The sequence below is a fragment of the Mobula birostris genome, chromosome 15, assembly GCF_030028105.1.
Source record: "Mobula birostris isolate sMobBir1 chromosome 15, sMobBir1.hap1, whole genome shotgun sequence".
In the NCBI taxonomy this organism is placed as follows: Eukaryota; Metazoa; Chordata; class Chondrichthyes; order Myliobatiformes; family Myliobatidae; genus Mobula; species Mobula birostris.
The window spans coordinates 34,711,090-34,725,482 of record NC_092384.1 but is presented as its reverse complement, the minus strand read 5'-3'; the positions used below and the strand labels follow the sequence as shown (position 1 = coordinate 34,725,482).

At 42.7% G+C, this 14,393-nt stretch overlaps 1 protein-coding gene across 5 annotated transcripts in view; it reads right to left on the bottom strand.

Annotated features, from left to right (window-relative positions):
- The window catches only part of tox3 (TOX high mobility group box family member 3), a 109,731-nt gene that overhangs the window by 14,160 nt on the left and 81,178 nt on the right, over positions 1–14,393 (bottom strand). For all 5 annotated transcript variants that reach the window (XM_072279577.1, XM_072279580.1, XM_072279579.1 and 2 more), the window contains one exon: positions 71–340. In XM_072279577.1, the coding sequence (XP_072135678.1) occupies positions 71–340 (270 nt within the window). The remainder of the gene's footprint in view (positions 1–70; positions 341–14,393) is intronic.

Sequence of the window (14,393 nt, the reverse complement as noted above, 5' to 3'; positions counted from 1 at the left end):
TATATTGCTGGGGAACAGTATGAGGTTAGCATGCAATACAAATATTTTGGATAATTAGCAATCTACCTACCCGATTGAATTCCTCAGCATCATCATCATTTACAGAGCTGGAAGGGGATGGGGTGGCTGACTTGCTAGCAGGAGGTGAGGGTGAATTCTGTGGCACATTGCCCCCTCCTAGATTCAACCCCAACTGGGCACTCAGCTGTGATTGGTTAATGGTGGTCAGCTGATTATGTTGCATTATTCCTGCTTGATTAACATCAGCCATGTGAACAACAGACCTCATCCCCATGTTTGGATCATGGTGGTATTGGGGAACTTGTGCCTGGACCAGGTCCTGCATTGGAAGAAGAGGAAAACAGTTTCAAATAATGCTAAGTGGAATCAGACTGTGATGCAAAAGAAGGCAATTAATAATCTTAGCATAACGGATAAGATTTTCATCACTTCAGAGATGAAATCTTGTATAAGTTACTGGCTCCAGCACTCTCCACCAGAAGACAAAATTCTACCTCCAATGACTGGGAGAAGTGTCATTGATGACAACAAGACAAGATAGACTGATAGAAATGTGGCAGAGCACAAATGTGGAAAAGTGTGAATATTGGCAATATTGTGCCTGACCAGTTGAGGGAAAGATATAATTGCTTATAAAATGCATTTTAAAATGTTGTACTCTGGTTATGAGACAATATTATTTATTCCATTTGGCCAAAATATAATGGGGCTTACTGTGGAGATTGCTCTCATGTAATATTACTGACCCATAAATGAGATTGTGTGTACAAGAGGCACGTTTTAGTTGGAGTTGTCCAATGAATTCATCCTTTGTCATTGCTACTATAGGCATATACTGTCCATGAGATATTTGACCCAATAAATTATTAATCATTAAAAAATATAATTTACATAAATAACCAAGCAAAGTGAGTTGAAGTTGTTTTATATTAAAATTGGAATCCCCGATTATTATCCTCTGGAGTGGAAATACATATTCCGTTGGGATAGAATTTTCTACTGAAGTGCACACTAGGAGAACACGAATCCTTAGTCATAGTGCAACATTTTTGTGTGCAAAGCAAATAAATAAGATGCTCAAGTGCATTGAATAAATCTGTAAATTAACTACAATCCTCCTATATGTGTCGATACTGTGATAGTAAATGGATTCTTGTTATCATTTGCTGAAAATTCATTTTTGCATTCAAGACGTGAAGCATAATAAATCAGCCAACTTTGATACAGATTAAAATGGAAAATTAGAAATAGAACACTTAACATGTTCTTAACAAAGACCTTCAGAATGTTTGTGGTTAATTTCTGCACGGGTGGAAGTAGAGAATGATGTTGCATTTCTGCTTTCTCATCAAACTTGGGAGAGAAGTCATTGTATTTTGTATATGAAATGTATACCTTACACATCCCTTATAGTAATGAGGCAGGAACCACAATCCAGCAGCCATACTGTTCAGGGTTTTATAAAGAAGCTTGTACAGAGACAACCCATCCCGTTTTCTGATGCTTTGCAGTGTTTGATATGTTTTATTAAAATATTCAAATGTAACAATATATTGATGCAAAATCTCAATATGTATCTCTATAAACTTGAAGACCTGATGTTGACATACAGTAATTATTAATAACTGGGGGATCTTCACATGTGTTCACAAACCTCACAAATTAAGTTGTGGCAAAAAAAAATTAATAAGTGATGCACATTAAAGATCAGCTCTTAGAATCAAAGGTGCAAGTTATTAATTATTAATGTTTTTTATGAAATATTTTAATCTGAACAAGCAAGCAGTGTGAATTGTCAGTGAGTGGAATTAAGAGCAATTGTTATTGAGTACTATCAGCTAAAATTGTCACTGAACAAGTTAGAAAATGTTCAGTTTCTTAAGATGAACATTTGCAGCACCCAAAGGCACTATTTCTGGTTTCTCCCATCATTATCCTTGTACTTTTTCCCCGACTGATGTCTTTGTTGTTGATAATGAATTTTCAGTCACTCAATTTTCCATCAACCTTGTTAACTTCGTTAAATGTCAAATTGAGGGAAATATGATAATTGCAGGCCATTTTATTTCTTAAGGTTATAACACTAAAATAGACAATTTCGTAGGTACATTTATGATAGGAAAAAGAAGATAAACAACTCAGCCAATACTTTGTCAAAAAGAACAAAGCGTTCCAGACATTAAACATTTTAATGATGCATAAAATAACTAGTTCACTTGCAGCCCTGCAAACAAGGCTGTTAATTCACTAAATTGATTAAAAACGTGAATTGATTTAAATGTTACATACAATGTTTATACATAAAAAAGGGCATCTGTACTGCTGCTTAAATATGCCACAAATCACAGCAAAAAAAAAGCCATTATTGGATGGTTTGCTTGGAGGTAAAATAGGCAGATAAATGCTTGCTCCACATTTATAGTGTGAAAACAATTTCTTTTTAACCCTAATGAATATTCACTAACAGGATTTGGCATACAACTACAACTACACTCCAATATGTTTGATATATAAAGCAATTTTCCTTTTTAGTGTGCTATTAGCTGCATCAATTCACATTTCAATTAAAATGGGGATTGCAACCTCAGCTATAGACTTGCCAGGAAACATGGAAAAGGGCAATATTGTCACTGAAAATCGTGGAACGTAAACTCGCTTATATACAATTTACTGGGACAGATCAAGTACAAAAACTGGTGTTCTGAATATTGTGCAGACTTTGGTAAATTGCCTTCAATATTATAGTATGTATACTTAAGCGAAATCTTCTGCATTAAGTATGTATACTTAAGTGAAATCTCCTGCATTATATGTGAGGACTATAGGAAAATGCATATCACTCTGACATTCACTGCTCCTTTTGAGTTAATATCAGAATTCATTAAAACTAACCTCACATAACATACACCAGAGTCCCCCAGCACATCTAAGTCAAAGCTGGAAAGACTGTTAACAAGTTCAATTTTCATTCAATCAGCAGTATTGCTCTCTGAAATGTTTCATTGCAGAAGAGGAATAAAATAATCTATATGGTAATTATGAGGATGAATCCCCCAGCAACTTTCAGCAACATGAAAGGTCAGCTCTATTCAGACATTTTATCAGCTCTCTGCACATACTCCTGTTCTGGCAATTTATATGTGAACTGTGTTTTACTTTTTTTTTTAACCCCCCCCCTTCCATTCACAACTACCTGCAGAATTAAGCTTTTAAACCAAATGAGAAAAATGAAATTCTGAATGCTAGCAAAGCCTATAATAGCAGAGAGATAAATCGCTCAGCTGTTGCCCCTCAAGCCTCTTGGGCTGAAGATTTTTTGTGGTGCACTGTGGGTATTCAGAACTTGTTCAACACGATTTCATTTCATTTCTGGCACAGCCTGAGAAAACTAAATTACAGAATCAATCATACAGAAGGTCAGAGTGAGACTTCATTACAAGTATTGCATGCTTGCATGAATATCTTTCATTTCTGACTGACCCAATATGTCACAATAGCTGTCTAGTAAAAATTCCACTTTCTGAAACTGATGTACTACAGAAGTCATTGCTATTCAGTGGACTGGACAGATTACAGAGAGGTGTTAAAAGAATGTGCTGAACCAGTAGCCATAGATTCAAGCAAATGTCATGGGATAACTATACAATTATTATAAAGCAATAAAAATAATGCTAAAAGGAAATTATCAATGAGCTGAACTTAATTAAATTTGAATTTAGTATTACAAATATTAAACTGAAATTGTCTTCCCAAGTGCAGACTGCGATTTATGGAATTGTACACATCAAGAATAGCTTTAATTCACATGTAAAGAAAAGGTGAATAAGCTTGTTAAGTTAAACATGTTTTCCAATAGAACATGCATGTAAAATAATTAATATATGTAAATACATTACAAAAGATAAATAAATATTTGCAGGGGTCAGATTCATAATCCCAAATATGGCTTGAGTGGTTTAAATTGAAGATCAGAATTCATATTGTATCACTTGCCTTGAATTTATTTATATGTTGCTTTTATTATTTTGAATATAATTTAGGAAATCTGATTGTTTGGAGATTATTGCTTAAACATATTGGGGCGCCGCAAAAAGGGGCCAGCAGAGGAAAGCCGCTAGTCCTTTGGGTTATGGATCCTTTCTTGAAAGTTTTGTTTGAAGAAGATAAACTGCCCCAATCCTCTTCTCCAAGGATAAATTCAGTAGGGACTGCAGGTAGCTGGGTGAGGGGAAATGAGGACATTTTGCAAAAAAGCATGCAGGATTTTAAAAAAAAATTAAATTTCCAAATTGATGTGAAATGACCTTGAACGATGTTTATGGATCTTCACTTTGGAGAAAGAAATTATTTACAATTGCACAAACCTATGTGACTGAATTGATCATTATGTTTTCTTAAAACCGTGAATAAGCTTAAAATGTGAAAGACTAACTGTGTTTTTGAATTTACTATTGCAGCCAAGATTAACATTATAAACACTAATGATGTAGATGGCACTGAAATTTATTCCTGGGTTTCCAGTATCACCACCTACATACAGGATACTGTGCGAACATTCCTACAGGCATATCTAACTTGCCGTTAGTATTTGAGATATTCCACAAAATTAATCTTAGTTTCTTTTAATGTAACCGATATCTACTGTATAGTATTTTCTTTGTTAATCAAGACTGTTAAAAGGGTTTATGTAATATACAATAGTTTGATGAAAGTCTTCAGATTTTTATCTAAGAAACTCCCTATTTATCACATCTATCAGCCAGAAAGAAAGGACAATTAAGGCTACAATCTTCTCTATGATCACTAAAGTGAACAATTAATGAGGGATGTTAGTGTTGTTGGACAAGTCAGCCATTTAGTTTCTCCCCTGAGGTGTAAAAGTTTTCCCTTGGACTGGTGCTCCATGAAGCTACACTTCCAAGAACTAATCATTCTCATCCTAATTGCACCACATGATCTCTGATCATGAAAGCAGCACAATCTTCGCTATAATCAATACTTGCCCTTTCTCTGCTATGCTCCACCAAGAGAATCTGATTTCTTCTTTGGATGTATGACAGCCTACAACATGACAAGTACCTATCTGTTTACACCCTACTGGTCCACTTTTGCCTAAGACAAACTGGAAGTTTGATCTAAGAGGTGAAAAGCAGATAACTCAATGCATATATACACAGTGCCACTTTATTAGGTACATCCTGCACCTAATAGAATGGCGACTGAGTAGATGCTCATGATCATCTGCTGCTGTAGCCCATCCACTTCAAGTTTCAATGTGTTGATATCTACTCTTCTGCACACCACTGTTGTAACGTGTGGTTATTTGAGTTACTCTTGCTTCCTGTCTTCCTGAACCAGCCTGCCTGTTCTCTTCTGACCTCTCTCATTAGCAATGTGTTTTCACCCACAGAACTGCCACTCACTGGATGTGTGTTTGGACCATTCACTCTAAGCTCTAGAGAGAGTTGCACATGAAAATCCCAGGAGGTCAGCAGTTTGAGATACTTGGACCATCCTGTCTGGCACCAACAATCATTCCACAGTCAAATACACTTAGATCACACTTCTTCCCATGCTGATGCTTGGACTGAACAACAAATGAATCTCTTGACCATGTCTGCATGCTTTTATGCATTGAGCTTCATGATTGGATGATTAGATATTTTCATTAACCAGCAGGTGTACTGCTGTACCTGATAAAGTGGCAACTGTGTGCGTATTAGTTATAGGAGTTTAGAAAATTCACTTCAAATAATGTTTATGCTAAAAGAATGTAAAAAAAGTCAAGTAAATGTATCCTCACTAAACATTTTATTTTAAAAATGTTCCCATGAAATGACACTCTGCCTATTCATCCCTCCAATCTGATTCTGTCTGATTCACAATGCACAAAAATTAGTTTATTTTGGTGTATAATAAACTTGTTCAGCAGTTACTATTTCTACAGAAGTGAGTTTCTTCCCATTGTCTGTCATGAAAGCAAAATACTTCCTCTGAGCAGAAAATGCCAATCATGCTGAGACCAAGTACTGAAATCTCATATAAAAGGGAAAGACATGTTTAATGTCTGAAAGGTAAATTATATCCTTTTGGTACAAAATGCCTCTCTCCATAAACTAAAAATAACCATTACTGTGCTGTAAAATAGATTAAAATGAATGAATAGTCCTGGCTGTTTCCCCTAAGGAGCATCATTATTTCTTTTAATTGAGGACCCAGCTGTAATTCTGTTTGATCTACTTTTCATTCAACCGGATACATTGATAACGTTTGCACTACTTTGCAACTTATCATGCACCCTGGCATATTCTTTTTAAACAAGAAACTTAAAAAATGTTCTGCTTCCTGAAATGATTTGCTGTATATTTCTCTTTTATTATCCAAGAGATCTATCAAGTGCTGTATCAGAATCAGGTTTATTATCTCTGACCTATGTCGATAGTTTTGTTGTTTTCTGGCAGCAGGGAAGACACAAATTACTCTAAGTTACAAACCGGAAGAAATAGTGCAAAAGAGGAATAACAAGTTAGTGTTCATGGACACTTCAGAAATATTATGTAGAGGGGAAGAAGCTTTTCCAAAAACATTAAAGTGTGGGGCTTCAGGCTCCTGTACCTCCTCTTCGATCTCTGCGAGACTGAAGGCTGGAGGCCTAGAGACAGCCTGTCCTGTAGTTAGAGGACCCTCTCAGGGTGCGTATGGGTGAGTGAGGAGGAGGTAATCGGCATGTTTGGCAGCAGTTGTTCTCTTGTTGTTACTGTTGACGATGTATTCTGTGAACGTTACGCACAAGCTTGATGGCGTAGGAATATGTGGCAGCAGTTACAGGCTACCCCCAGAGTATCCATAGGTTAAGCTGGTTGTTGGCGCAAACAACACATTTAACTGTAAGTTTCAATGTATATGTGATAAATAAATAAATCTGAATAGGAATGGCAGTAACAAGAGGGCATGCCCCGGAATGGTAAAGGTCCTTATTGATGGACCCTCACTATACTGAAAAGCACATAATTTCCTCTTTAGAGAAAAACAAATGCAGGAATATAACCCGGCTGAATGCTAACCACTGGTGTATTTACAGAATTTAATTAGAAGGAATAAAGAAAGGATATTTAATAGGGATAATGGTCCTTCCTTTCATGTCCATCATCCCCTCAATGTCAATATGGCTCAGAACAAGGTTGTCACTGTTACGCTTTTGAGAAGAATATCTGAGTAATGGTCATAAAAGTAGCTTTCTGGTCATTTCAATTCATCAGTCTACAACTACACTGGAAATGAGAGTTTAAGAACTTGTAGCTGAACCAGCTGACTGAGTTCTAGACCTGTCATTCCATTTTTATTGAACAGCATTAGATGATCTGATGAAATGGATCTGAGAAGCTCCTATCCACACCATGTGTGAGCTACAACAGGAATTCTGCAGATGCTGGAAATTCAAGCAACACACATGTGTGAGCTGTTGGTCAATGACATGTAAACTGGATGGGATCTCTAGTGCGTTAGTAGCCTGCATGTCCGATCAGTGCCCAAGAACTAAAAAAGGCAAATAATCCACTCTGTTGCTTGTTACAACTTTGGAATGGTTATCAAGTCACATGACTGCTAAATTAGGTTGGAGAAATATCTAACAATTCCACTGAAGTAATTTTTCCATGATTTGACAGAGGAAGGAATCTGGAGCCAGGTTTGAACTAACAGCTTCTTTAATGTAAATAGAAATCCTCTGACTTGTCAAGCCCTAATAAAGCGAGGTACTAGACTTGTGGCAAATGACTGGTTATAAATTTTTAACTGCATACCATACAGAAGACAAAATATAAAACATTATCATGCTGTTATTGAACTATGAAAACTATCCCATTATTGGTTATAAAATCCCAATTGATTCTGAGGATGCTGTGTAAACTTTTCACCAAATAGGATCAAAAAAAATCATAGCCTCTGAAAATAACCAATGGGATAGAAATAGTGGAATAAGCTGTATCTATTGCTTTTGATAATAATTACCTCAGTTTGAATAAAGCATGGCAGTCACCTCACTCATACAACACTAGAAAGACATTGTGAAAAAATCTGCAATTCCAGTTTGGAAGGAGCTTGTTGCATTTAAGTTAATATTTATGATCACCTTGACAGCCAGTAGCTATGCATTCCTCACTTTTTTGTGAGGTTGTCATTATGCCAGATGTAACTGGAAAATTTCAGTAAAAATATCCATATAGGAAACAGCGTACCAAGTAACCAGAGATGAAATAGTCTTCTATTTACATCACTCTCCTCCACTACCCTATTCTTGAAGCTCATCTCCCAGCCAATCTGTGTTCCAAGAGGAATGTCTATAAATGTATCCACAAGTGGGAATAACCGGTCTGAAAATATGGATCAAGTCTTCCCTCAGATGCTGGACCCTGTGGAGCCTTATCACTAAGAAACAGGAAACACTTGTAGAACTGTAGCAACATTGAGAGGAAATCAAAAGCAACTAACAGCATTTGATGATCCATTTGAATAAAGTTGGTGAGATGCCGGAGGGAGGTGAGGTTATCCCAGTTGCTGGACATTTGTTAAGCTGTGTAGTTACGAGGAGCACTAACTATCTCAGCCATAATTAGATGGTAGATACCTGACAGCTCGACACCCGTCCGAGGTCGAGCCGACACCGGGTCGTGAGCGCCGAGACTCCCGTCTGAGGTCGAGCCGACACAGGGTCGTGAGCGCCGAGACACCCGGCCGAGGTCGAGCTGACACCGGGTCGTGAGCGCCGAGACTCCCGTCCAAGGTCGAGCCGACACCGGGTCGTGAGTGCTGAGACTCCCGTCCGAGGCTGCCGAACTGACACTGGACCTATTATACAGGTATAAGGCGAGGCGGCGGCGGGCGGAGGGGGCGAGGCCCGAGGCCTGGAGCTGGCCTGCCGCTCGTCGCGACCGCCGCCGCCCGCCCCTGCTGCCTGGTACGGTCGGGAGCAGCTGCAGGACCCGGCAAAGGTGGAGCAGCTAGCGGGCGAAAACAAGTGAGGGGTGGTGTCATTACCACACCACTAGGTGATCATCCCAACGGCGGAGCAGACGGAAGAGGAGACATCTCCCAACAGCTGCAAAGGTGTATGAGGATGCCCAACAATGGGTAGGGAGGCTTGCGAGCACACCGCAAGAACTGCCGTAGACCCACAACACTCAGGGCTTGTCTACCTAGCATGTGAAGCTTGGATTCGGCGGACTGCGCGGAAGAAACCATCACTGGTTCAACGGGCAGAAAGGCGATTCTCAGCAATGTGTCGTGGAGCGCTAAGAGGGCACAGTGAGACACACAGAACACTGCTGGCCATCCACTGCATCCTGACCTATCTCCAGCCGTCTCGACTATGTCTTGCCACTGGGTCCAGATAGGCCGGGACGAGACAGTGAGGCTGACGACCTGCGCAACTCTCCCTCACTTTAACCCAAGTCAAGCGCAAGTCATGACTTCAAAGCCAACGCGGAAGAAAGTGATGGTGCTCAACCTTGGCACAGGGAACGTGAGAACTCTGCGAGATAACATCAAGGCAGACAGACCAGAGAGAAGAACTGCACTGGTTGCAAAAGAGCTAGCTCGCTACAACGTGGACATAGCAGCTCTCAGCGAAATGCGCCTAGCAGACAAGGGCCAGCTGACAGAACGTAGTGGTGGATACACGTTCTTCTGGAGCGGTCGCAGCAGCGCTGAACGATGAGAAGCAGGCGTGGGATTTGCCATCAATTCTAACCTCGCCCGTAAACTCACCAAGCACCCAGAGAGCATCAACGACCACCTGATGACACTTCAGCTCCCACTCGCAAACAAGAAGAGCGCTACGCTGATTAGTGCCTACGCTCCCACCATGACCAACCCAGGTGACATTAAAGACAAGTTCTATGAAGAACTCGACGCCCTCATCTCAGCAATCCCACAGTCAGAGAAGCTCATCGCTCTCGGGGACTTCAATGCCAGAGTAGGGACAGACTACCAAACCTGGGAAGGGATCATTGGAAGACACGGCACTGGCAAGTGTAACAGCGGCCTTCTGCTCCTCAAGACATGTGCCACACACAACCTTGTCATCACCAACACCCTGTTCCGCCTACCCACCCGTAAGAAGACGTCATGGATGCACCCACGCTCGAAGCACTGGCATCTGATTGACTACATCATCACCAGGAAGAGGGACAGGATGGATGTCAGAGTGACGAGAGCCACGTGTGGTGCTGACTGCTGGACCGACCACCGCCTCATTGTGTCCAAGTTCAGGCTTCGCATTCTGCCCATGAGAAGACCCCAAGGGCAGAAGACTGCAAAGAAGCTGAATGTCTCCAAGCTGAAAAGCAGCAGGGTTGCAGAAGAATTCGTCGATGACCTTGAAGGCAGACTGCCAGACACACTACAGGAAGACGGGACCAGCGTTGAGGAACAGTGGACGGCCTTCAGAGACGCTGTCTACACTACCGCCCTCGAACATCTCGGACCAGCAACCCGAACAAACCAAGACTGGTTCGATGAGAATGATGAAGAAATACAGGCACTACTAACGAAGAAACATCAACGTTACAGAGCGCATCAGAACAACCCCACGTTGCTAGCCAAGAAAGATGCCTTTACCAACGCAAGAAGAAAGGTGCAGAAAAAACTTTGCGAGATGCAGGACAGCTGGTTCAGCAAGAAGGCCGATGAAATCCAGGGCTATGCAGACAGCCATGACATAAAGCGCTTCTACGATGCGCTTAAGGCTGTATATGGACCCCAGTCCTCCGGCTCCTCACCCCTCCTCAACGCAGATGAGACGCAGCTGCTGACAGAGAAGAAGCAGATTCTGGATCGGTGGGCTGAGCACTTTAACAACGTCCTTAACCGCCCTGCCGACATCAACGACGAGGCCATTGCCTGCCTGCCCCAGGTAGAGATCAACAAGAAGCTCGACACCCTCCCCACAGTAGATGAAGTCAGGAAGGCAGTGAAGCAACTCTCCTGTGGCAAAGCGCCAGGACCCGATGCAATCCCTGCTGAGGTATACAAAGCAGGAGGCCCTGTCATGATGCAAAAGCTGACTGTTCTCTTCCAGTCCACGTGGAAAACGGGACAGGTCCCGCAACAGCTGAAAGATGCCAGCATAGTCCACATCTACAAGAGGAAAAGCAACCGCCAGTCTTGCGACAACCACCGAGGCATCTCCCTCTTGTCCATTGCGGGGAAGATTCTGGCCTGCGTCCTGCTGAACCGCCTTCTCCAACATCTTGAGCAAGGTCTGCTCCCAGAAAGCCAGTGTGGCTTCCGTGCTGAACGTGGGACCGCGGACATGATTTTTGCTGCGCGCCAACTCCAGGAAAAATGCCAGGAGCAACACAACGACCTCTTCGTGACCTTTGTTGATCTAACCAAGGCTTTCGATACAGTCAGCAGAGAAGGCTTGTGGAAGATCATGGAGAAGTTTGGCTGCCCCAGCAAGTTCATCACAATCGTCCGGCAGTTCCATGACGGTATGATGGTGAAAGTTCTGGATGACGGCGACGAGTCGGAGGCCTTCCCAGTGACAAATGGCGTCAAACAAGGCTGCGTTCTTGCCCCGACTCTGTTCAGTATGGTATTCTCTGCCATGCTGACAGATGCCTTCCGTAACTACGAAGAAGGAATCCACGTCAGGTACAGGACTGACGGCAGGTTGTTCAACCTTAGGCGCCTGCAGGCAGTTACAAAGGTGCGAGGGACTGTCATCAGAGCCTTCTTGTTTGCTGATGACTGTGCACTCAACGTCAGCACAGAGCAGGGGATGCAGCGTGAAATGGACTGCTTCTCACAAGCCTGCGACAACTTCGGACTCACTATCAGCACCAAAAAGACCGAAGTTATGTACCAGCCTGCCCCAGGAAAGCCATACCAGGAGCCGCGCATCACGGTGAAGGGCCAGAACCTCCAGGCAGCCGACAACTTCACCTACCTGGGCAGCATACTCTCTTGCGCAGTGAACATAGACACTGAGGTCAACAACAGGATTGCCAAAGCCAGCGCCGCCTTTGGGAGACTCCGTGAGAACGTCTGGGAGCGGAGAGGACTCAGCCTTACCACCAAGCTGAAGGTGTACTGTGCAGTGGTCCTTACCATCCTCCTTTATACCAGCGAGACCTGGACTGTCTACAGCAGACACGCCAAACAGCTCAACCACTTTCACCTGAGCTGTCTCCGCAGACTCCTCCACATCAGGTGGCAGGACAAAGTCCCCGACACGGAAATCCTGGAACGAGCTGGGCTCTGCAGCGTCAACACCCTCCTGCTGAAAGCCCAAACTAGATGGGCTGGACATGTGCTCAGAATGCCAGACAGCCGATTGCCTAAGCAGCTGCTGTACGGAGAACTGTGTCAGGGCAAGCGCTCCGTCGGGGGGCAGAAGAAACATTACAAAGACTGCCTGAAAGCGTCCCTCAAAGGCCTGGGTGTCGACATCAACACGTGGGAGATGCTTGCCCTGGACCATCCAGCTTGGCGCAGCAAGAACTCCACAGGAGCCCGTGCAGCTGAAGTCAGGCGCATCATCGAGGCGCAATGAAAGCGTGCTGTGTGCAAGGCCCGAGTAGCATCCACTGCCACGACAGCACCCACCCACTTGTGTCCCACATGTGGGCAAGCCTTCAGGGCTCGGATTGGCCTCATCAGTCATCTCCGGACCCACAGCCACCAATCTCCCATTTGACTTTGAAGCCATGGTCGTCTGTGACTACGAAGGACGAACAACAACAACAACTATCTCAGGCAGAAAGCTGAGAAGTAAGACCTCCAGGGTAGGAATTTCTGGATTGCTACCCATGTCACATGCCAGTGAGGGTAGAAACAGGATGATTTCGCAGATAGATATGTGGCTGACAAGTTGGTGCAGGAGGCAGGGCTTCGGGTTCTTGGATCACCGAGATCTCTTCTGGGGGAAGGTATGACCTGTACAAAAGTGACGGGTTGCATCTGAACCCAAGGGGAAACAATATTCTTGCAAGACAATTTGTTAGTACTGTTGGGAAGGGTTTAAACTAAGTTGGCGGGGGTGGGTGGGTGGGTGGGTGGGTGTAAGAACCAGACTGAAGGGACTCAAGGTAGGATGGATGGTAAAAAAGCAAGGATAATGTGCAGACTTTCCGGAAGGGCAGGCAGATGATAGGACAAATGTGCAGTCAGCTCCGTGAGTATCAGAGCATTAGGGATGCAGAATCAAAAAGGGCATCAAATACAATAGTCAAAGTGTTATATCTCAATGGATGGAGTATAAGAAATAAGGTGGATGATCTTGTTGCACTATGACAGATTGTCGGGTATGATGTTGTGGCCAACGCAGAATCGTGGCTGAAGGGTGGTTGTAGTTGGGAGCTGAACGTCCAAGGTTACACATTGTATCAGAGGGATAGGAGGTAGGCAGAGGAGGTGGTGTGGCTCTGCTGGTAGAGAATGGTATCAAACCATTGGAAAGATGCGTCATAGGATCAGAAGATGCTGAATCGTTGTGGGTTGAGTTAAGAAACTGCAAGTGTAAAAGGACCTTGATCACAGCTATATACAGGCCTCCAAACAGTAGCTGGAATGTGGACTACAGATTACAATGGAAAACGGAAAAGTCATATCAAAAGGGCAATGTTATGATAGTCATGGGAGATTTTAACATGCAGGTAGATTGGGAAAATCAGGGTGGTAATGGATCCCAAGAGAGTGAAATTGTTAAATGCCTACCAGTTGGCTATTGGAGCAGTTTGTCATTGAGCCTACCAGGGGATCAGCTATACTGGGTGTTATGTAACGAACGGAAGGTTATTAGGGAGCTTAAGGTAACGGAACACTTAGGAGACAGTGATCCATAATTTGATTGAGTTCAACTTGATATTTGATAGGGAAAATGCAAATACTGATGTAGCAGTATTTCAGTGGAGTTAAGGAAATTACAGTGGTAGGAGAGAAGAGCTGGCCAAAGTAAATTTGAAGAGGTGCTGGCAGGGATGACAGCAGAGCAGCAGTGGTGTGGGTTTCTTGGAAAAATGAGGAAGGAGCAGGATAGATGTACTCAAAAACAAAAATACTCAAAAGGCAAAATAGTACAACCGTGGCTGACAAGGTGGATAGAAGCTATCAAGTTCATAAAAAAGAAAAGAGATGAGTATGGATATAGGACCGCTAGAAAATGAGGCTGGAGAAATAATAACAGGGGACAAGGAGATGGCAGATGACCTAAATGAGTGATTTGCATCAGCCTTCACTGTGAAAGACACTAATAGTGTGTCAGATGTTGAAGGGTGTGAGGGAAGAGAAGTGAATGCAGTTACTATTACAAGAGTGAAAGTGCTCAAAAAGTTGAAAGTCCTAAAGATGAACAAGTCACCTAGAAGAGA